The 23,269-nt window shown below is 44.1% G+C and overlaps 1 protein-coding gene across 1 annotated transcript in view; it reads left to right on the forward strand.

Annotated features, from left to right (window-relative positions):
* LOC126990307 (fat-like cadherin-related tumor suppressor homolog) overlaps nt 1-22,957 on the forward strand; it is a 35,957-nt gene extending 13,000 nt beyond the window's left edge. The window contains 11 exon segments of the mRNA XM_050848876.1: nt 360-548; nt 964-1,148; nt 2,842-2,979; nt 4,322-4,465; nt 8,722-8,895; nt 9,047-9,953; nt 9,956-11,418; nt 11,623-11,914; nt 20,516-20,539; nt 20,901-21,059; nt 22,404-22,957. Coding sequence (XP_050704833.1) covers nt 360-548; nt 964-1,148; nt 2,842-2,979; nt 4,322-4,465; nt 8,722-8,895; nt 9,047-9,953; nt 9,956-11,418; nt 11,623-11,914; nt 20,516-20,539; nt 20,901-21,059; nt 22,404-22,867 — 4,139 coding nt within the window. The 3' untranslated portion in view covers nt 22,868-22,957.
* Nucleotides 22,958-23,269: the final 312 nt, after the last annotated feature.

Raw genomic sequence — 23,269 nt, forward strand, 5'->3', positions numbered from 1 at the left:
GTCTCTATCCATAAGTCACGATTGAGAAGATATGTTTAAAGGAACCATTCCAACATGCCCTCGTTAGATTGACCATTGAGTCCTCACAATATAAAGTGTCCTGCCAACAGTAATCAACAGCAATCAGAGTTTACTTGCATGAAAAAAAATAGTTGCTTTGATGTTTAAAAATTTCAAGGAATAATCAATTCTTCAAACTTAGTCTCACTGATATCATTTGGAAGGCCAAGTTTATTTGTATTTTAGATAATGAATCCATCCTCCATATATTTTTGAGCCTCTGTCCCGTATATCTGCATTATGATGTCTTCTTGTACGAGAATGCTTCAAAGCAAGGCTGTGAGCTCCGTCCCCCACAGATGTGAATGATAATGCTCCTGAGTTTGTGAGGAAACTCCACGAAACTTCCGTGGCAGAGAACACGGCCGTGGGGACAGAAGTCCTGCGGGTCATGGCCACCTCAAGGGACATCGGCATCAATGCAGAAATCTCTTACTCCCTTCAGCACACCACGCTGGAGGAGTACCTGCACATCCACCCAAAGACTGGTACACTTGTGATCAACACCCTTTTTTTTTTTTTTTTTTTTATCAGTAGGTTGTTATAGTTCAACTCAGCCATGAAGTCAGTTTGGGCAGGGTGTTCGGGGAGTTCCCTGGCCATAGCATCAAATCTTATTTACTGTATACTGAATACTTGATACACAATTTCAAATAGTATGTAGATAACACACGAGGGAGGGAGTGATGTATTTGGGATGATGCGGCAGCACTGTGAGGAGGTTTGGGCCCCACCCAGACTGACTTCATACTGGTGTCAGACGATAGTTTGATTTCACCGCTGAAAATTGAATTAGTCTCTTTGGCTGGTGTGTGTGTGTGTGTGTGTGTGTGTGTGTGTGTGTGTGTGTGTGTGTGATGTTCTCATTCCCTGCAAGTCCCTCATGACCCACCACTGCCACAGGTGTGATAAACATTGGCGCCGAGGTGGACTTTGAGCGCATACAGCAGGTGGTGGTGACAGTAGTGGCCACGGCCTTGGTCAACCTAACAATCACTGATGTGAATGACAACTCCCCGGTGTTCACGCTGCCCACCTACACCGCCACAGTCAGGGAAGACGCTCTGCAAGGCGCCAGCGTGGTGCAGGTAAGCAAGTGCCTCCTTCGTCTCATCTGACCTCCGTGCACTCCCTCCACCACTCACCCTGTACCCAACAGCCTCCTCAGTTACCCTAGTCACTAAATCCTTAACTGCTAAACAGGTCTGGAAGGAGGTAATACAGTGAAAGAAAGGCTGTTGCAGAGTGAACCAGTGAGCAGGATAAAAGAATGAATATCCTGTTTAAGTAGAAAATTGAACCCAGATGTCTTTACTTGCTGCTGGTGTCACTAAGCTTATGCAGAGTAGTGAAGGTGGGAATCAAAAGCATCCTTTCTGTGTGTGCCGGATGATACTGAGGAACATGACACACCTGGTGCAGCGCTTCACTTGATGGTGACATTAGTCAGCAACACTTTTTTTTTTCTTTTTCTTTTTTTACATCTTCGCCTGTGGCGCCAGTAGGCTTGTTTTTGGAGGAGCCTGATGGTATGGCCCAGCCCGTTGTGGCGCAGGCCAGTGTTTATAGTGGCGCCATCTTGCATTGGCTCATGCTGCCCTCCTAGAATCTAAAGTCCGGGTTGATAGGTGGTCTTCTGGACAGCATGTGGGAAGTTTTAAGCCACTCGGCGGCGGCTGAAAAATCTCAGCTTGGTGGCACCGGGCGGGGATTGAACTCGCATCCTCCTGAACGCGGCGCCGTCACACTGTCAACTCACCACTGCCTCTTAGGAGTTCCGGAATAGTTTATTTTTTCCTTCCTTCTTCTTTTTCCTTCTTTCTTCTTTTTCCTTTTTCTTTTCTTCTTCATTTTCTTCATCTTCCTCTTCTTCTTCTTCTTTTTCTTTTTCTTTTTCTGTTTCCTCTTTTTCTTCTTTTACTTCTTTTGCTTCTCCTTTCATATTCTTCTTTTGCTTCTCCTTTCATATTCTTCTTTTTTCTCCCTCTCCTCCTCCTTCCTCTTCCTCTACCTCCTTTTCCTTTTTCTCCTCATTTTCTCAAGTACATTCATATCCACAACTTTTCATAAGGTTATTGCTAATGTTAAAACTACTGCAGGTTCTATTTTCCTCTGCACTCTCATTAACCCATCTGCTGCGATTGGTACGAATTTGGCCTTCACTGGTAGCCTGGTAACACATACTCCCAGGTCTTTCTCTGCCTCTGTGGTGGATAGTGGAGTATTTCCCATGTTGTATTGGTGTGCTGGATATCCCTTCACTGGTAGCCTGGTAACATATGTCATGCCCCGAGAGCATAATTTTCCTTTTTCCTATTCTCCAACACGACCTCTGCATGTATCGAAACACACGAGAAATTAATCAAGACCAGGAGAAGGTATTCGCCGGCTGCCTGGGATTGAACCCGCGACCAGCGTGACGGGAGAGCCACTCCCTACCGAGTCGGCCAAAGAGGTGCCCCCACTCGCCAAGTGGGTTATGGGAGGCTCCCTTATCAGACCTAGTCGCCGCACTACATATACTCCCAGGTCTTTCTCTGCCTCCGTGGTGGATGGTGGAGTGTTTCCCATGTGGTATTGGTGTGCTGGATATCCCCTCCCAAGATGCAGGACTTAACATTTTTCTTCATTGAATTGTAGCAGCCACTTTTTGTTCCATCCCTGTAGCTTGGTGATGTCTTCTGGTAGGAAATCCACAGTCAAGGTGTCAGCAAACTAAAAGCGACCCACAACTACACTAATGTGACTTTACAAATGACAACTTTTTTCCCCTCACCGCAGGTCTCAGCCAGCGACGTGGACCATGGCGTGAACAGCCTCGTCCGCTACAGCATCAGGGCGGGAAACGAAGACCACTGCTTCACTATTGATGACGACACCGGCATCATCACTGTCATCAAGAAACTGGACAGGGAAAAGGTAAGTAACTAGGATCATATTTTTAGGTATAGCATTCTCATGATGTAATAACTTTCCTCATCCAAATAATATTGCTGTCTGCTAGTTTCTGTCCTGTTGGCCGTATAATTCAACATGCCCTGCGACCCAAATACAGATGATAGTGGCTTTGCAGCACTCTACTCGTATCTCTCCTGGATAAACGTCTCTTCCATCTTCTTTTCTGTTACCCTCCAACACTTGATGTTATGCCCTTTTGCAATTCTGAGCTCCTTTTATCTTTGTTCTCATTGCCCTGCGACCTGAATGTAGTTGATAGTGGCTTTGCAGCGCTGTACTCATGTCTCTCCTGGCTAAATACCTCTTCCATCTTCTTTTTTTGTTGCCTTCCAAGACAGTTGATTTTATACCCTTTCAAAACTCTAAGCTCCTTTCTGTTGCCATTGCCCTGTGACCCAAATTCAGTTGATAGTGACCTTTAACCTGGTAGCAGTGGGGATCATGTTTCTTAATGGTCCCTCTAAGCGAGAAAAATGAGAAAAAATCATCACTCACACAAACCATTTCATAATATATATCAAAGCATTTGTGATCAGTTTATGTATCATCTATTTTTGGGGGTTTATATCATGGCACAAATTTGGCCCGTCGCTGCTACACAGTAAAGCCACAAATTTGGCCCGTCGCTGCTACCGGGTTAACCTCCCTCCTCATGCCTTCTTAGGCTAAATACCTCTTCTGTCTCTTCTTTTTTGTTACTTTCCGAGGCTTGATGTTATACCCTTATAGCTCCTTTTTTCTTTCTGTTCTCATTGCCCTGCGACCCAAATATAGTTGATAGTGGCCTTTAACCTCCCTCCTCATACCTTCCTAGGCCAAATACCTCTTCCATCTTCTTTTGTGACCTTCCAAGACTGTTGATGTTATGCCCTTAGCAGCTTAATGGCAGCTCCTTTTTGCCTTTCGTTTTTACTGGCCTTGGGTTACATATATTCCCAGTAAGAAAATAATTGTGATATCAAATCCTTTGTGTTGTTGGAAATTTAAATCAGGCATGTCAAGACAGTTCCTAAATTATCATACAAAGCTGATTTAATTGATTTTGAACTTTTTTTCTTTTTCTTCTTCTTTCCCTTCTTGTCATTATTATTATTTTTTTCTTCTTGCCTCATCATTCTTCTTTTTTCTTCTTCCTCTTCTTCTTTGTTTTTTTATTTCCTTTCTTCTTCTCCCCTTATTTTCCCTTCTTTATTTTCTTTTTCTTCTTTCCTTTTCTCTTTCCTTCTCTCTTCTTCTTTTCATTTCTTCATCTTATTCCTCCTCCTCCTCCTCCTCCTCCTCTTCTTTTTCATCACCTCCTCAGGTCACAAAGTACCAGTTGACGCTGGGTGCCAGGGACTTGGGCACACCCAGCAACACTGCCATGGCTCAGGTCGTGATCCAGGTGGGCGACGTCAACGACAATGCACCCAAGTTCACGCAAGACAACTATACCGTGGTCGTGCAGGTGAGGCGAGAGGGTAGTGGTGGCTGCGTAGCACATCAAGTTCATTGTACAAGATTTTCCTCCTCCAAAGCCATACTGTTTGTCCGTCAATCTGTTGTCTCTCCAGATAATTCATCCATTTATCTTTGATCAACCTTTCACAGATCTTCACCACCACACTTGTCAAAGAGACTGGCCTGTACTTCCCAGAGTCTTCCCAGCATCCTCGTTTGTGAATTGGCATAATGTCTGCTCACTTCCAGTCTGCTGGGCCCTTACCTTCTGCTAAAGAGCTGACTGTGACACATTGGATTTTATCAGCTAATTCCTTACTGCACTCCCTTAGACCCAGCCTGACACACCATCCGGTCCTAGTGCCTTCCTCACGTCCAGACCTCCCATTAATCCTTCCACCTCTTGTACTGAAACTTGTCTTCCTTCCAGGTACTCCATATTTTCTTCTCTTCCTTCTTGTCCATTAAAGTCACTCTCCCTTGTAAACACTGCCTGAAAAAAAAACATTCACCCAGACTCTAGATTCTAGGATCAAAGGTGAGCTCAGGGGGGCAGCATGAGCCAATGCGAGATGGCACCACTATAAACACTAGCCTGCGCCACAATGGGCTGGGGCCGACCATCAGGCCCCACCAAGAAAGCCTACCAGTGCCATAGGTGAAAACGTAAAAAAAAAGATAAATAAATAAGATAAAGAATAAAAAATCATAACTTCCACCATTGCTGCAGCATCCTCGTACTTTTCACCGTCCACCTTAAGTTTATTTATTTCTTCGTTGTTATTCAGCTTGCTATTGACATATCTATAAAATAATTTCAGCTGTGCTTTAAAATTTTCTAGTAGCCTACATTTCTCAAGTAGTTTCTCTGTTCCTCTCTTCATTCATTTCACTTTTTTTTACATCAAAGGATACGGCTCAAAGGCAACAAAGAGTACAAAAAAGCCAGCTACTCGCCGCTCCCAAAAAACTAAAAAGTAAAGAGTAGCCAAAAGAGAGGTCAATTTCGGGTGGAGAGGTGTCTTGATACACTCTTCTTGAAAGAGGTCAAGTCATAGCCAGGAGGAAATACAGACGAAGGAAGGCTGTTCCAGAGTTTACCAGTGAAGGGGATGAAAGAATGGAGATGCTGGTTAACTCTTGCATAAGGTGTTTGGATAGTATAGGGATGAGCATGAGTAGAAAGTCGTGCAGCAGGGCTGCGGAGGGGGGAAGGCATGCAGTTTGCAAGTTCAGAAGAGCAGTCAGCATGGAAATATCGATAGAAGAAAGAAAGAGAAGCAACGTGGCAGCGGAATTTAAGAGGTAGAAGACTGTCAGTAAGAGGAGGAGAGCTGATGAGACGAAGAGCCTTAAGTTGGTATTAGAAGACACTTTCAGGTCTCACATCAACTGTTTCTAAAGGTCAAAGAGGGGGTCAGTCGGGGTCTAATGAGTGTTTCTTCAGGTTCACCGTACAGAGGAAGGGTCAGACTACCACCAGGAAATGTCCACAACTCCTATGAAAGCCTTGTCAAATATGTGTTTTTGAGCGATGACGTGTCTTATAATACAACCCTCAGACTCCACTCTGTCCAGGAGAGCTGTGTGAGTGGAGCCCCCCACACGTGAGATGCATACTTGTTTGTACTTCAGCCAAAGGTTCTGTCTTTCCCTTTTCTCCACCTGTTCCATGCTACATCTCTTTCTCACTTTGCTTCACTTTCACTTTCACATCTTTTATTGAACCAAATTTTATTTCTAACTTCCCTCTTCCCCTTTTTGACAAATATTGCCTTACTCCCTCATTGTAAGTCTCCAGTAAGGACAGCCGCTTCATATCCACTGTTTCCGCTGAATAGAACTTACTCCAGTCCGCTTCTTCAAGTGCTTTCTCAACTATGCAGAGTTCACCTTGCTGTAATTGTATCTCCCAGTTTTGTGGTCTCTTTTCCTCACTTCTCTTCTTTCATTCATCATAAACTCAAGTACCATGTGATCACTTCGTCCTAGAGGTGTTTTGTACGACACTCTATCTACTATTTCAGACTCCTTTGTAAATCCTTGAGGGTTCATCACTCCCCTGAAACCTTGTGTTCTTGATCCATTGTGTAAGAGTGTTGTTTATTGCCATCCTCAGCAGCGTATTTCCCCATGACCCTCACCGCCCTCTGACGTCCACTCCTCCCAACACACCTCTTTGCAGGTGGAGTCCCCATCATGGTTAGGTTGTCACTTCCACTCATCATTTCCTCAATACCCTCACTTGTGTCTTTCATCATTCTCTCATATCTTTCATTACCCCAAGATCTTGTTTTTGGTGGAACACACACCACACCAAAGTCTCTGTTTCTGCTTCCTTCCCAGTGTACTCCAACTTTCATCATTTCAGCATATACCTTGCCATAGTTTACACTGTCAACTCCCAGGTCCTTCTTAACTCGGTAGCAGCGGGGATCATGTTTCTTAATGGTCCCTCCAAGCGAGAAAAATGAGAAAAAATCACCCCTCACACAAACCATTTCATAATATATATCAAAGCATTTGTGATCAGATTATGTATCATCTATTTTGGGGGGTTTATATCATGGCACAAATTTGGCCCGTCGCTGCTACATGGTAAAGGCACAAATTTGGCCCGTCGCTGCTACACGGTAAAGGCACAAATTTGGCCCGTCGCTGCTACACGGTAAAGGCACAAATTTGGCCCGTCGCTGCTACACGGTAAAGGCACAAATTTGGCCCGTCGCTGCTACATGGTAAAGCCACAAATTTGGCCCGTCGCTGCTACACGGTAAAGCCACAAATTTGGCCCGTCGCTGCTACATGGTAAAGCCACAAATTTGGCCCGTCGCTGCTACACGGTAAAGCCACAAATTTGGCCCGTCGCTGCTACACGGTAAAGGCACAAATTTGGCCCGTCACTGCTACATGGTAAAGCCACAAATTTGGCCCGTCACTGCTACATGGTAAAGCCACAAATTTGGCCCGTCGCTGCTACATGGTAAAGCCACAAATTTGGCCCGTCACTGCTACATGGTAAAGCCACAAATTTGGCCCGTCACTGCTACATGGTAAAGCCACAAATTTGGCCTGTCGCTGCTACATGGTAAAGCCACAAATTTGGCCCGTCACTGCTACATGGTAAAGCCACAAATTTGGCCTGTCGCTGCTACATGGTAAAGCCACAAATTTGGCCCGTCACTGCTACATGGTAAAGCCACAAATTTGGCCCGTCGCTGCTACACGGTAAAGCCACAAATTTGGCCCGTCGCTATTACCAGGTTAACCAACATCGTCACTCCTCCTCCCTGCATTTCCCGTCTGTCTTTTCTCCACATATTGTACTTTCCTCCACCAATGTCTAGGGACACGACAGCATTGCCCAGCTTTGTTTTAACTATTCCCATGATGTCCAGTTCGTTCTCCCTCCGGTAATCATTTTCTTCTGCCAGTGCCATTGTTAACCCATTCATGTTTGTGTATGCAACCTTTGGTTCACTTCATCCCTCTCTGCTGACCGTCTGTACCACGTCCTCAATCTTAAGTCTGTGACCCTCCACCAAAACCTCTTCTTCTCCGCCTCTGTCCTGCTCTCGTTTTTTTGCTTGGCTTCTTCCCACAGTTTGTTGACTTTTGCCCTTTCTTCTTCCTTCCTGATCCATACGTCTTTGTAATCCTCTCTTTTAGAGTTTCCAAGTTCCTGCAAGCACTTCCTCTGCAGCCACCTGCAATCTGAACCTTACCTTAAAAGGTCGATGTCCTCCTTTTACATATTTGCCAATCCTCAGGAGTACTTCCTCTACCTTGTCCTCCAAACTGTGCCTTCATGCTGCACCTCCCTCACCAGCTCAACAGCTGCCTGCTTTTCATTTCTCTCTCTCTCTCTCATGTCGTATTGGCAGGACCTTCTCCTTCAGCCCAAAGACAACTACACTCTTCTTTTCAACAACGTCTCTCACCAGCCCATCTTTCTGCCATCTGTGAGTGTGTGTGTGTGTTTACATAGTTGTGATCACAGGCAATGAGCTACACTAGTGGAGTCCCATCTCTGAGTCTCAGTAGGTCAGATTTAGCTTTAAATTTGATTAAAAGTTAGATTGAACAACCTCTTTGTCCAGGCTGATCCTCTGTTCACCGCATCTATTGAGAGAATTGTATTTCTAGGGGTCTTCCAATCATCTTTCATTTTCAACTATATGCAACTACATATATACATGCACATCCGTATCCATATCCAGTGAACATTGAAGTGGTGCGTCTCAAGTGGTTCTTCTTTATTAGGAGAACCGAGCTGTGGGCTGCTCAGTGATCCGCCTCATGGCCACCGATGCCGACGCTGACCCCAGCGGCGCTCCCTTCACCTGGGAGATGATCAACCAGCCTGTTGAGAGTCGTGCCTTCACCCTGGACCAGGATGGCTCACTGAGGCTGGCCACCAATAAATTGAACCACAAGGTAACGCTCAATATTTTGTAACGCATTTAATCCAGTAAAACCATCAGGTGGTCTGAGTGCTCAAGGAAGTATGCATTTTTAATTAAGCTCCACAGATAGTGAGAGTAATACATGAGTGCCATTCTTCAGTCCGTTTCCTCTTCTTCACCAGGTCCAGGATCGGTACGTGGTGCAGGTGCGAGTGTGGGACAGCGGCTCGCCACCACTCCACGCCAACACCCAAGTTACCGTCAGCGTGGTGGAGGAGTCCCGCTTCCCGCCAACACTCTTCCCGCTTAAAACCGTGGTCATCAGTTTCCGGAGTGCCTTTCCCGGAGGCATCATCGGGCGGGTCACTGCACTGGACCAGGACCCCTACGACACCCTGCAGTACTCTGTGGCGCCCTACCCAGAGGAAGTCAGCTCCATCAAGTACTTTGACATTGATAGTGAGGACGGCACTCTGGTGGCACTGACGCCTCTTGATGCTGGCAACTACAGCGTCAACGTCAGTGTGTCGGACGGCAGGTATCACCGCACCGTGCAGGCTTCCATCGAGGTCTCCGTGGTCACTGAGGAAATGGTTGAAAATGCCGTCATCATTCGCCTGGGTCCTCTGTCCTCCGATGAATTTCTCTCCAGGTATCAGAAATATTTCCTCAAAGCTATTGCCATAGAGCTGTCAGTTCAGGAGCATTCTGTGGTCCTGGTCAGCCTGCAGCCAGCCCTCGTACACTCACACTCTTTAGATAAAATAGATTACATTCCACAACGTTCCAAGAGAGACATACAGAGGAGTCTTGACGTTCTGATAGTTGTGAGGTTATTTGAAATATATATGACAAGAGAACATTTGCTGCTGAAGCTAAAAGAAAAACAAGTTGACATAAAAGAGAAGCTTGGCTTGCCCTTCGTGGACATCATGGAGTCCCTGTGTGTGTCTGGCTCAGAGTGCGGCGGCCACGGGGACTGTGTGGACGTGGTGGAAATCAACGATGATGTGGCCATGCCCTTCAACACACAGCTGTCTAGTCTGGTTGCTCCAATATTTACCCAGAAAGTTGGCTGTGTGTGTGACGAAGGTATGGAGGCCAGAACTGCACTACTTTAGTCAATGCCTGTGGGCACCGACCCTGTGCTGAGTATGAGGAGTGTGCGCCCACCAACACCAGCAGCCGAGGCTACACGTGCCAGTGCCCTGCCGGCAGAGCAGGACCTTCGTGCCGAGTGGACCTGACAAAGTGCCGCAGCCCTGCGTGCCACTACCCACTGAGGCCTCTCTCCTTCAGGGGAAAGAGCTATGCCCAGTACAGCATAGCTCAGCAAAGTGAGAGCAGCTCACTGATGCTGAGTGCCTTCATGCGCACCAGACACCAGGTGGGAACGCTGGTTTTTACTGCCGGGGATGTGGACTACAGCGTGCTGGAGGTGGCCGGCGGACACGTGCAGTACCGCTGGGACTGTGGCAGCGGGGAAGGGCTGGTCAGGGTGTCCACGGTGAGGGTCGACAATGATGCATGGCACTTCATCAACCTGACCAGAGACGGCACCATATCAACACTGAGTGTGGACAGCGAGGTGAGTTCAGGAGCGGCGCCGGGTGCTAATGACATTCTGAACATGGATTCAAACTTCATGTATCTCGGTGCTACCCTCAGCAGTGAACCAGAGTCAGGCATGTCTTCCTATTCCCAAAGCAGCCTGGGATTTGTGGGTTGCCTCGATCAGATCATTATTGACGGCACCGAGCTTCCCGTGTCAATAACAGGGACGGCCTCCAGGGGCACGGTGCTCACGCTCCTGGCCAACGTGGAGCTCCAGTGTCCAGGTGTGCTGCCCCTGGCCGGTGTGTGTGGCTCCTACCCTTGCCAGAACGCTGGGACATGCATAGAAAATAAAGGTTCTTATAAGTGCAATTGCTCTCCACGCTTTACCGGAGGACAGTGCCAGGTGGACACGGCTCCCTGCTCCTCCTCACCCTGTCTTAATGGAGGCAAATGTATTGTTGTTGGCCACACCTATAAGTGTCAATGTCCTTCAAAACTGAGTGGAAAACGTTGTGAATATGGCATTTTCTACAACCCAAACCCTTGTCAGAATGGCGGTCGCTGTGAGGAGGGTACCGATGGGCCTATATGCAAGTGCCAACACTTTACCGGTGCAATGTGCCAGCTGGACATTGATGAGTGTACCCGCAACCCTTGCCAGAGCGGGGGAACCTGCCTCAACTTCTTTGGTGGGTTCAAGTGCATATGTTCCTCCAATGTTACTGGTGAATTCTGCACAGAGGCCGTTAGGAAGCCTGAAGAGCCGTCCTCCTCCCTGAACATCACCCTGGAGGAGCTGCTGTGCATCCTGGCCGTGTTCCTGGGGTGCGTGATGGCCGTGCTGCTGCTGGGGGCCTGGCAGTGGTGGCGGTGGAGGCACAAGCGTCACCAGCAGAACAACCGCGTCAAGCTCACGGACCACCACGTGAAGAACGACCTCAAGGCGAATGACGCACCCAAAAGAAACTCCAAAATCTGCAACGTGGAGGCAGACCAGGTAAGACAGACAGTGGTACATGTTAGTTTTATCAGACTCACTTCCTTGGCATCAAGTTACAGGCTGCAATTTGAATGTTTTCTGTCCATATTTCATTTTGTGGATGTTGTTGAGCCTCTGTGTGTTAGGGTGTCAGAGTCTTAGATGTTTTGTTTCTTACAGACTTTTGAGTTGTTTTCTTTTTGTTGCCTTGGTGCCACACAGCAGGGGCCGCCACTGCCCCCCCACCCGGCCTCCTACACCCCCAGCGGCAACGACTCCGCCATTCTCAACACCCTTAAGCACCTGGCGGACCTGTCTGCTGCGGGACACGAGAGTCTTGAGCTGGAGACACTTTCACGATGCTCCCACGAGTTCCTCCACAGCCTTAAAAAGCCCGTGGTCATGCCGCCCAACCTCTCCCCTCCGCCACCCTCCAACAGTGACTCCGACTCTCTCCACAAGCCCTGGGACCACCACAACAACCTCAACGACTCCTACTTCATGCCCATCAAGGGTGAGTCAAATAGCTCTGTAAATAGAGCAATATATGGAGCAGGGGGTCCCAACCATTGTTTACCCATGACCCCATTTTCCATGCTTCCCTTCGCTCATCTCCCCTCGCTGCTCAGGCTTCCACAATTACATTTTAGCGTCCACACTTTGAAAACTTGTTAATAAACTTGTATGTGGTATATTAGGCCGAGGTAAATAGCAGGAATAAAAAAGGACAGAGAAGAACATATGGAGCCTCTAGTGAATTGAAGCATAATGCAATGGATAGGATTTTACTGAGACTTTTTTCTTGGTTACCGTCTGTCTCCCAGTTACCAATAAATGAATAAATAAATAAATAAGAAAATAGAAAATAAATAAATATTGCCCAACAGAAAAGATCAAATTAGCACACTTGGGACGATTTACACCAAGTTGAGAACCTCTGATATAGAGTTTATACATACAAACATGCATAACCCAACATAACCTCAGTACTATTAATCCAATACTGAAACTTTAATGTCAAGTCATGAGGTAAGATTTCAGCACTGGATTAATAGTACTGAGCAGGGCCGTGGAGTCTGAGTCGGAGTCGGGTACTTTTGGCCGGAGTTGGAGTCGGAGTCGATAAAAATACCCCCGACTCTGACTCCTTAACGTAATCCTTTATCGTGTAATGTAGTAGTGAACTTTTTTTCTTATACCTTATCCGGATGTTGTCTATATAGAGTACATATAATTTTGATGTAAATACATGTAAGAGAAAGGACCTCAAGAGAGTCTACCGGCACTACAGGCAGCATCTAAAAAAAAAAAAAAAAAAAAAAATGCCATAGAGGGGGAGGGGCATGGGGGCCGGAGTCAGAGTCAGAATTGGAGTTGCAACTTTAAAATTTCCCGGAGTCGGAGTCGGAAAATTTAAACTCCGACTCCACACCCCTGGTACTGAGGTTATTAAGATGTATAGTAAAAGTCCGCTCAGCCTGTTTGGAGGTGAGCAGCCCGGTGGTGGATGATCGATGTGCCAGACTGTTGGGTGGTACTTACATGCATGAGCAGTTAAAGGCTGCCACAGAGTATTAACTGCTTGACTGCGGATTTCCTACAAGAAGACATCACCAAGCTACAGGAATGGAACAAAAAGTGGCTGCTACAATTCAGTGAAGAAAAATGTAAAGTCATGCACCTTGGGAGGGGAAGCATATCAATACCACATGGGAAACACTCCACTATCCACCACAGAGGCAGAGAAAGACCTGGGACTATATGTTACCAAATGAAGGGATATCCAGCACACCGATACCATATGGGAAATACTCCACTATCCACCACAGAGCCAGAGAAAGACCTGGGACTATATGTTACCAGGCTACCAATGAAGGGATATCCAGCACACCAATACCACATGGGAAACACTCCACTATCCACCATAGAGCCAGAGAAAGACCTGGGACTATATGTTACCAGGCTACCAATGAAGGGATATCCAGCACACTAATACCACATGGGAAACACTCCACTATCCACCACAGAGGCAGAGAAAGACCTGGGACCATATGTTACCAGGCTACCAGTGAAGGGATATATATGATACCAGGCAACCAGTGAGGGCAAAATCTGTGCCAATCGCAGCGGACAGGTTAAGACACCTCTCCACTTCAAATTGACCTCTCCTTTGGCCTCTCGTTCTGCTTTCATTTGTTGAAGCAGCGTATAGCAAGCTTTTTTGTTGCTCTTTTTGTTTTTTTGCCCTTGAGCTGCCTCCCTTGTAAAAAAATAATCCTCTTGTTATCTGCTCCCTCTCTTCTGATGAGGTGCTGTACCGTGCTATGAGTTCTGAGGTGCTGTATGGTTTTGTATGGCAGGGTGGGAACGAATGAGTGCTTTGATGGAAGAGGAGGGGAAGGAGGGTGTAAGAGAGGTGGCAGGAGAAGGAGGTACATGATTGATGGGAAGCAGCTGCCTGAATGAAGTGATTTTTGGCCTTAGGAAAGTCAGGCAAGGTTACTAAATTGCCCTTATCAATCCCTATAACCCAACTGAGAACTTATAATAAATCACCTCACAGTCTACGGCTTTCCGGAATATGTAAGTTAAGGGGTTTTTAGTCACCCTGTACAAGTGAAGTGATTTTAAGCTTTCATTAAGTCAGGCAAGGTTACTAAATTGCCAATATTCATCCCTATAACCCATTTGGAAACTTCTAATAAATCACCTCACAGTCTACGGCTTTCCAGAGAATATAGGTCTTTTAATCTCACCCCATACAAGTTAAGTGATTTTGGGCTTTCAATAAGTCAGGCAAGGTTACTAAATTGCCCTTATCAATCCCTGTAACCCATCTGAGAACTCCTAATAAAGCACCTCACAGTCTACAGCTTTCCAGAGAATATAAGCTTTTTAATCTCACCCCATACGAGTTAAGTGATTTTAGGCTTTCAATAAGTCGGGCAAGGTTACTAAATTGCCCTTATCAATCCCTATAACCCATCTGTAAACTTCTAATAAATCACCTCACAGTCTACAGCTTTCCAGAGAATATGTTATTTTTTTTTTTTTTTTTTTTGTTACCCCGTACAAGTGAAGTGAATTTGGCTTTCGTTAAATCAGGCAAGGTTACTAAATTGCCTTTATTCATCCCTATAACCCATCTGAGAATTTATAATAAATCACCTCACAGTCTATACAGCTCTCTGGAGAATATAATTTGAGGGTTTTCAGTCACCTCATATGAGTGAAGTAAATTTGGCTTTCAGTAATTATTAACTCAGTAGCAGCGGGGATCATGTTTCTTAATGGTCCCTCAAAGCGAGAAAAATGAGAAAAAATCATCACTCACACAAACCATTTCATAATATATATCAAAGCATTTGTGATCAGTTTATGTATCATCTATTTTGGGGGGTTTATATCATGGCACAAATTTGGCCCGTCGCTGCTACCAGGTTAATCCCTGTAACCCACCTGAAAACTTATAATAAAGCACCTCACCGTCTACAGTATTCCGGAGAATATGTTTTTTTTTTTTTAGTCCTCCCCGTACAAGTGAAGTGAATTAGGCTTTTGTTAAGTCAGGCAAGGTTACTAAATTGCCCTTATTAATCCCTACAACCCATCTGAAAACTTCTAATAAAGCACGCCACAGTCTATGGCTTTCCATAATATGTAAGTTAATTTTTTTTTTTAGTCATCCTGTACAAGTTAAGTGATTTTAGGCTTTCATTAAGTCCCTTATTAATCCCTGTAACCCATCTGAGAACTTCTAATCAATCACCTCACAGTCTACGGCTTTCCAGAGAATATAAGCTTTTTAATCTCACCCCATACGAGTTAAGTGATTTTAGGCTTTCATTAAGTCAGAGAAGGTTACTAAATTGCCAATATTCATCCCTGTAACCCGTCTGAAAACTTATAATAAATCACCTCACAGTGTAGGGCTTTCCGGAGAATATGTTAACCCAGTAGCAGCAGGGATCATGTTTCTTAATGGTCCCTCTAAGCAAGAAAAATGAGAAAAAATCATCATTCACACAAACCATTTCATAAAATATATCAAAGCATTTGTGATCAGTGTGTGGATCATCTAGTTTGGGGTTTAAATCATGGTACAAATTTGGCCCATCACTGCTACACGGTAAAGCCACAAATTTGGCCCGTCACTGCTACACGGTAAAGCGACAAATTTGGCCTGTCGCTGCTACACGGTAAAGCCACAAATTTGGCCTGTCGCTGCTACACAGTAAAGCCACAAATTTGGCCTGTCGCTGCTACACGGTAAAGCCACAAATTTGGCCCGTCGCTGCTACACGGTAAAGCCACAAATTTGGCCTGTCGCTGCTACACAGTAAAGCCACAAATTTGGCCAGTCGCTGCTACGGTAAAGCCACAAATTTGGCCTGTCGCTGCTACACGGTAAAGCCACAAATTTGGCCTGTCGCTGCTACACAGTAAAGCCACAAATTTGGCCCGTCGCTGCTACACAGTAAAGCCACAAATTTGGCCTGTCGCTGCTACCAGGTTAAGTTATTCAGTCACCCCATACAGCTCGTTTCTATGTCCTTGGATCACTTTAGTCTCTCCTCTGTACTAATTTAAAGGAACTGTATCCTCTCTGTAATAGGGGCACAAAAATTGAGCAGTCTTATCCAGGAAGGGTCTAACCAGTGGCAAATATACAACTAGGATTACTTCTGCACTGCCAGTTGCTGATGCCCATAGAAATACAGCCCAAGACTATTTTGCATTGAGCTCTTTCAAGTGGAGAGTATCAAGACCCCTATCCACCCAAAATTGACCTCGCTTCTGGCCTCTCGTTCTTTTTTTCTTTTGTCAGAACAGTGTACATATAGCAGGCCTTTTTGTTGCTGTTTTTGTTTTTTGACCTTGAGCTGCCTCCCTTGCTGTAAAAATAAAAAATAAAAAATTGTGTGGTTCAGGGCAGTAATACATTGATTTGGGGGTTGAATGTCAGGGCTCACACATGCCTAGAGTGACCAAGACTTGTTTTATTTATTTGTTTTCATTATTTGTTTTAACTACTTGGAAGATCATTTTTTCCTACACTTAAAAGTATCAGCATCTCCATGTTGAACTGCATCATCCATTCATGGGAACACTCGTACAGTGCATTTAGGTCGCCCTGCAATGCCAGTGTCACTGATTAGTCGTCCTATTTATGTGTCATCCACAAACTTCCTGGATTTATATTATTCAAGACATAAAGAAAGCCAATCTTCAACATGAGAAAGGAGAAAAAGAAATTGGTACCTTACATCTTTTGCACACACACACACACACACACACACACAAAGTGACAAATTTCCACATTCAAGACTGCTGTGGAAACTAGAAAATAAAGGAGGATTGAGAGGAAAAATGAAGTGCTGGATGGAAAGCTACTTAAGAGGAAGAGAGATGAGAACCGTGGTTAAGGACACTAGATCGGAATGGAGAACAGTGGAAAGTGGAGTGCCCCAGGGGTTGGTTTTAGCACCAGTACTCTTCCTAGTCTATATTAATGATATGCCAGAGGGAATAAACAGCTACATGAGCCTGTTCGCGGATGATGCTAAACTGCAAAGACATATAAGAAACAATGAAGACTGCAAGGAGCTGCAAGAAGACCTAAACAAAATTTGGAAATGGAGTCAGAAATGGGAGATGAAATTCAACGTGAAGAAATGTCATGTTATGGAAATGGGAAAAAGTGTAGAAAGACCAAAATGGACATATAAAATGGGAGATGGTGAAATATTAAAGAAAGTAAATGAAAAGAGAGACCTGGGAGTAATAATGCAAGATTATATGCAACCAGAAAGTCATATAAATCGGATCTTCGGTGATACATATAACATGGTGAAAAATATAGGTAGGTATAGTATTCCACTACATGGACAAAGAAATGATGAAAAAATTAATAACTACTATGATTAGACCTAAACTAGAATACACGGAAACAGTGTGGTCTCCACACATGAAGAAACACATAATAAAACTAGAAAATATACAGATGATGGCAAAAAAAATTGTTCCAGAACTGGAGGGACTGACATATGAAGAGAGACTAAAGGAAATGGACTTGCCAACACTAGAACAAAGAAGAGAAAGAGGAGACCTAATACAAATATATAGGCTATTGAGTAACATGGAAGAAGTAGATAACGAGAAATTGCTAAGAGAAGAACCTTCCAGCAGGAATACTAGACGCTGTAGTAAAAAGTTGAGGAAGGGAAGATGCTCAAGAGACATAAAGAAATATAGCTTCCCACAAAGAAATATAGAGGTTTGGAACAGATTAAGTGAAGAAATAGTATCGGCGAAGAGTGTGCAAAGATTCAAAGAAAAGTTTGATAATTATAGATACGGAGACGGGACCACACGAGCGTAAGCCCAGGCCCTGGAAAATTACAACTAGGTAAATACACACACACACACGCACACACACACACACACACACACACATGGCATGGGGAGAGATATTTTTAAAACTGACTACGGAAAACATAATGATGCAGTGGGTGACTGAAAATACAAGATACAGGAGTGATGACGAGCCAGCAAGACTGGACCTGGGGCTGACGAAGGGAGTGCACCTGTTAAATGAGTTAAGATATGTGTGTCCCATGGGAAAAAGTGATCATGTAATAATAGAGTTGGAAACCGATGAGGACGCCACTGAGGAAGACAAATTGTACAAAGGAGAAACTACAGGAAAGTGGACATTGAAAATCTCAAGAAATATTACAAAAACTGGACTGGGAAAAGTTAAAATAACAAACGAAGTGCAGGAAAATATTGTTTTCATAGAGGCATATGAGACAGGAGTCAAAAAATGTCCCATTATATAAACCAATAGAAAGAGGAAAGCAAGATTGGTTTAACGCAAGATGTGCAGGTGCAAAGAAAAAAAGGGACAAAGCGTGGAAAAGATTGAAAAGAACCAGAGGAATAAAGAAGACTTTAAGATAGCAAGAAATGAATATGTGAAAATAAGGAGGGAGGAAGGGAAAGGATATCAACACCCTTACTCCCTCTCTTCGCCTCCTTTCCGCCACTTCATCAGTTTTTTGTTCTTCAATCTCCAAAAAAAATTCTTCTTATCTTCCTCTGATCTTTCCTCATTCCTTTTTTTCACTTCATTTATCATTTCTTTTACCTTCATTCTTTCATCCTCCGTCATATTTCTCCTCACACATATCTGTTTGTATTCTTCAGAGTTGTTTAATCTCCACAACCTATTTAGGATGGTTTCTGTTGTCATTTGGGATCTTAACTTAATCTTTAATGGCCTGTTCTTTCCTTCCTCATACCTTCCCAATCTTGTTATTTCATCTACTTCTTCCTCAAACTTTTCCTCTTCTTCAGTATTCAAATTTCTCAATACACTTTTCACCCTATTCTTCTCACAACTTTCCCTCTGAGTCTTCACTGTGTTTTTCTTCTTGTACACCAAACATTATGACATTTTTTCTTATCTGCCATGTCCCTCACCATTGTTTCTGTGTGTGTGTGTTAAATAGAGAGAGAGAGAGAGAGAGAGAGAGAGAGAGAGAGAGAGAGAGAGAGAGAGAGAGAGACACACACACACACACACACACACACACACTATATATATATATATATATATATATATATATATATATATATATATATATATATATATATATATATATATATATATATATATATATATATATATATATATATGTATTTCAGAAAAAATCTTTCCTTTTTAATCTGTCATGGCAGGAGTTTTGTTTGTGTGATGGCTCAGGGTTGCATCATGTGGTGCTGGCCAGAAGTGCCCAGCTCCTGTACTGCACAGAGGTTCCCGGTGGCACGCTGTGCTGCTGCAGCATGGGTCACCCACTGATGGCACTAATAGCATGCCTGCTTAACACTGACTTGGTTAATGTACTCTAATGAAAATTCTATTAAATTTCACTCCATGTATTTATTTGGTGCCTGCTTCTAATTTATGATCTGCATAAATTTGATTTTGTCCAAGGAAACACTAAAAGCCTTTCTGTGAGGGGTTTAGGTTCTTCCCCTCACAGCAAGGAGGGAAGTGTGAAGGTTTTGCAGTTTACTCTCATCACAAGACTTTACCCTCAGGAATAACAAACTTCTATTTATATCCTGGCGGGTGCAGAGAGGGGCCAGGCGTCAGGTTCCCCCGCTATGCCCCCTCTCCCCTGCCCCCACCTCCTGGCTCGCCGGGCCCCAGCACATTTAGACTACCCTCAAGAGGCCACCACAGCTGATAGTGACCACACCAGAAGACTGTTGCATGGCCCTCAGAGCCAGGCCTCTGCCTTGCATGGGCCCTACACAAGGGCTCCCCGTGGCTTTGACAGCCAAAGGGTTTCTGAGAGGCAATGCAGCACTGTGCCAACACTCACCCGACTGAGTTCGTGTGCTGCTTGAGATAACCAGCCACTGCTGCGAGTCTTCTGAGGCTCAGCTTTGAGTAGCACTTACCATGACAAACTATACAAGTTAACATGGTGATAGTAACGTGCTTTTTTAATATCTTAAGAACACGAGTGCTGTCGCGTTTCATCCCCGTGTAACTTTGTGATCTGTTCCTTCAGCTGCTGCTAACTGACACAGTCTTGTGTTGTGGTTGATGGCCACAGACACTCTTTCATCACACAGCCAAAAGAGCAACAAAGTAGTACATAGTTAATATATATATATATATATATATATATATATATATATATATATATATATATATATATATATATATATATATATATATATATATATATATATATATATATATATATATATATATATATATATATATATATATATATATATATATATATATATATATATATATATATATATATATATATATATATATATATATATATATATATATATATATATATATATATATATATATATATATATATATATATATATATATATATATATATATATATATATATATATATATATATATGATAACTTTTGAACCTCATCTATAATAATAAATTTGCTCTGTAATTTTAAGTAAGTTTCCCAGGTTGAGAGAAGGGAGAATGCACATTGTAAATATAAGCCTCTGGGACATGACCACTCACGTGCCTTCTGTTTCCCTTGCACGCAGCACCGAGCCAGCAGAAGAAGAAAGGTACCTACCCATACTTTAGTAGTAATATAATTTCCTCCTTTTGTGTGTTTTACAAAAGTCATAAAAGTCTGCAGGAGAATTAGGCTAAATGAGGTGTTGCAACTTTAAGTGTAATAGTCTATTAGATTAATATTTTTTTTGCATGGTATCCCATACATCATATTCACCATCTTGTGATGCATGTGGAGAAAGCTCTTGCAGCATCATGGGTCTGGGACTGTCACGTAGAAATCTTTAAAGCACGCTGTGAATACACTGACATACACTGAAGGCTGAGGAATGTGGATCTGTCTCAACAAACCCACATGTGGCTCAGTGTCAGAAAGCCTGGTAATATATGTCTGTGTTTCCCAAATCCTAGGCTACCACTGGGATGACTATGACATGCACGGCCCCCACACGCTGGTGGGCTGCGGCAGCGAGGGGGCCACAGCCGCCCCGCCAGACTTGCTGATGCTGAGCCAGGGCACCTCCCTCTTCCACGGAGACGACCCCATGGAGGGAACGCCACTGCTGCTATGTGAGACTTTTTGTGTGTTTGTGGATGTTATTTTCTTTGAGTTATAGCATCTACAATCAGGTTTAAGCAGCTTTCTTCTCCTATACTGTAATTTGTGTCATGAATATATATAAATAATGTTGGCACCAAATCTGCCCTTGTGGGGCTCCTCAGTAGTCTCTTCAAATGAAGTGATTCTCTGGTGCCTGGCAATATATTTGTCAGGCCTCTCCTGATTGGCTGGGTTTCACTATGACTCATGACAATGGCCTGTCAATCACACATGCTCTCGTGCCACACATTACTATGATGTTTGTCACAGCTCGCCTCTTGCACAAGGTAAACAGACTTAGAACTGATTGTAGAACTTGCATAATGCTTGTCAAAATTCGGTAAAACAAAAAATAAATGAATAAATATATATGAAAATTAATAATGTGATGCAGGCAGTGAGATGTACAGCAGAGGAGCAAGGAGGAGTGAGTGTGTGTGAGGGAAGGAGCTCACCACGGCAGGAAGAGTGAGTAGCAGCTCACCACTCATCCTGTCAACACATGACTAGTATGGTGATGTAGGATATTTGAGAGGCGCAGCAGAGGAGAGAACCAAATATAAACATGTACTTCAACCTTGTCACGTGATGGACACATAATTCTTTTGGTCTTTGAGGGAGCGACTTATTGAAGCAGATCAAAGTGTATGAGCAAGGGTTGTGATGTGCCGAGGCCCTTGAGTGGCGGCACTGTCCACCGTGGGAGCCGGTGAGTAATGTAAACATGGTAGACTGTTCCCGTAGAGTGTACCTCGCCACACCTATGGAGCGGTTCACCCGTAACATTGGTTATCATGCAAGCGCTGGAAATCTTGCTGAAAACACTTTTGCTGGTGGATCTGTTGGTGCCAAATATTGCATGGGACTTACTGAGACTATGCTGTCGAACTGTTCTCATTATTACTACTACTACTACTACTACTACTACTACTACTATAGTGAAGCCAAATTGGCGAGTCTGTTGTGGTGTTGGCTCCCGCGGGTCCTTTCCTCCCTTCTGCTCTGCCACACAGTTGCAACACCTATCTCTTCCTCCCTTATGTTAGCTATAGCTAGCATACGAAAGGAAAATATAGGTGTTGGGACTGTGTGGCAGAGCAGAGGGGAGGAAAGGACCCGCAGGAGCCAACGCCAAAACAGGCTCGCCAATCTGGTTTTATTATACTCCTACTACTGCTACTACTGGTGCTACTGCTATTTCCACCAATGATATTCAAGCAGTTACTGCACTACTGGCTATCACTACTAGTTCCAGCTCCATGGTAACAATCACCATGACTGTTGACCTGACTGAGTGTGTGTTGTCCCTCCAGGCTCTGTTGCCACACCCCTGCTGAGTGAGGACGCCCGGGGCGGTCCAGACGGTAACGAGGACAATGATGATGCTGGTGATGATCCCTGCAGCTTTGAGAAAATACTCCTGGCAAATAATATATCTGTTGACTCATGCCAAGACCTGACTCTTGATCATTCGTCTAAATACAACATTGTCTCGGACCTTGAAGATGACTGCCCAGAGTCAGCCCTGAAGATATCCAACGTGCCTTCTGTCGTCGAGGACGCCAACAGGCTCGGCAGCCCCAGGAGCCGCCGCCCCTCCCACTGCAGAGACTACAGCTGCGTGTCGGACCTGTCCTTCCTCTCCGCCCTGGAGGAGGAAGGCGTTGACGACTCAATGTCTGAACTCCAGGAATCTGACTGTGAGCTGCTGGATAGAGTCAGTGAGGCCCTCACACCCACACTGGTGCAGACTTCCCTCTCAGAAGTGTTTCTATAGTCTTGTGATGTGATAGCTGCTGCTGGACAAGGAGCAAAAACTTTTTACCCCACCAACTCCCAGCAGTTTGTTTAACATTAAATTAAATTTGGGAAAGATAAATATGAATTACATGATAGGTAGGTAGATAGATAGATAGATGGATGAATAGATAGGTTGAAGTACTGAGAGAAAGAAGAAATTATTAAATATACTTTTATACAAATATATACATAACATACACATTCTGTTCATGTTTCAGACAAACTTGCATTCATGGAAAGATTACTAAAATCTAATTTAGCACAAACTAAATTCATTATTCCGTAAGGAAAAAATGGAACAGGTGTAGATGCTTTCTATTACTGCATGAAAACCTGGAGTAACCAACAGCACTTCTATAAATTATCTAAAGTATCACAA

This window comes from Eriocheir sinensis, unplaced genomic scaffold (genome assembly GCF_024679095.1).
Source record: "Eriocheir sinensis breed Jianghai 21 unplaced genomic scaffold, ASM2467909v1 Scaffold154, whole genome shotgun sequence".
NCBI classification, from domain to species: domain Eukaryota; kingdom Metazoa; phylum Arthropoda; class Malacostraca; order Decapoda; family Varunidae; genus Eriocheir; species Eriocheir sinensis.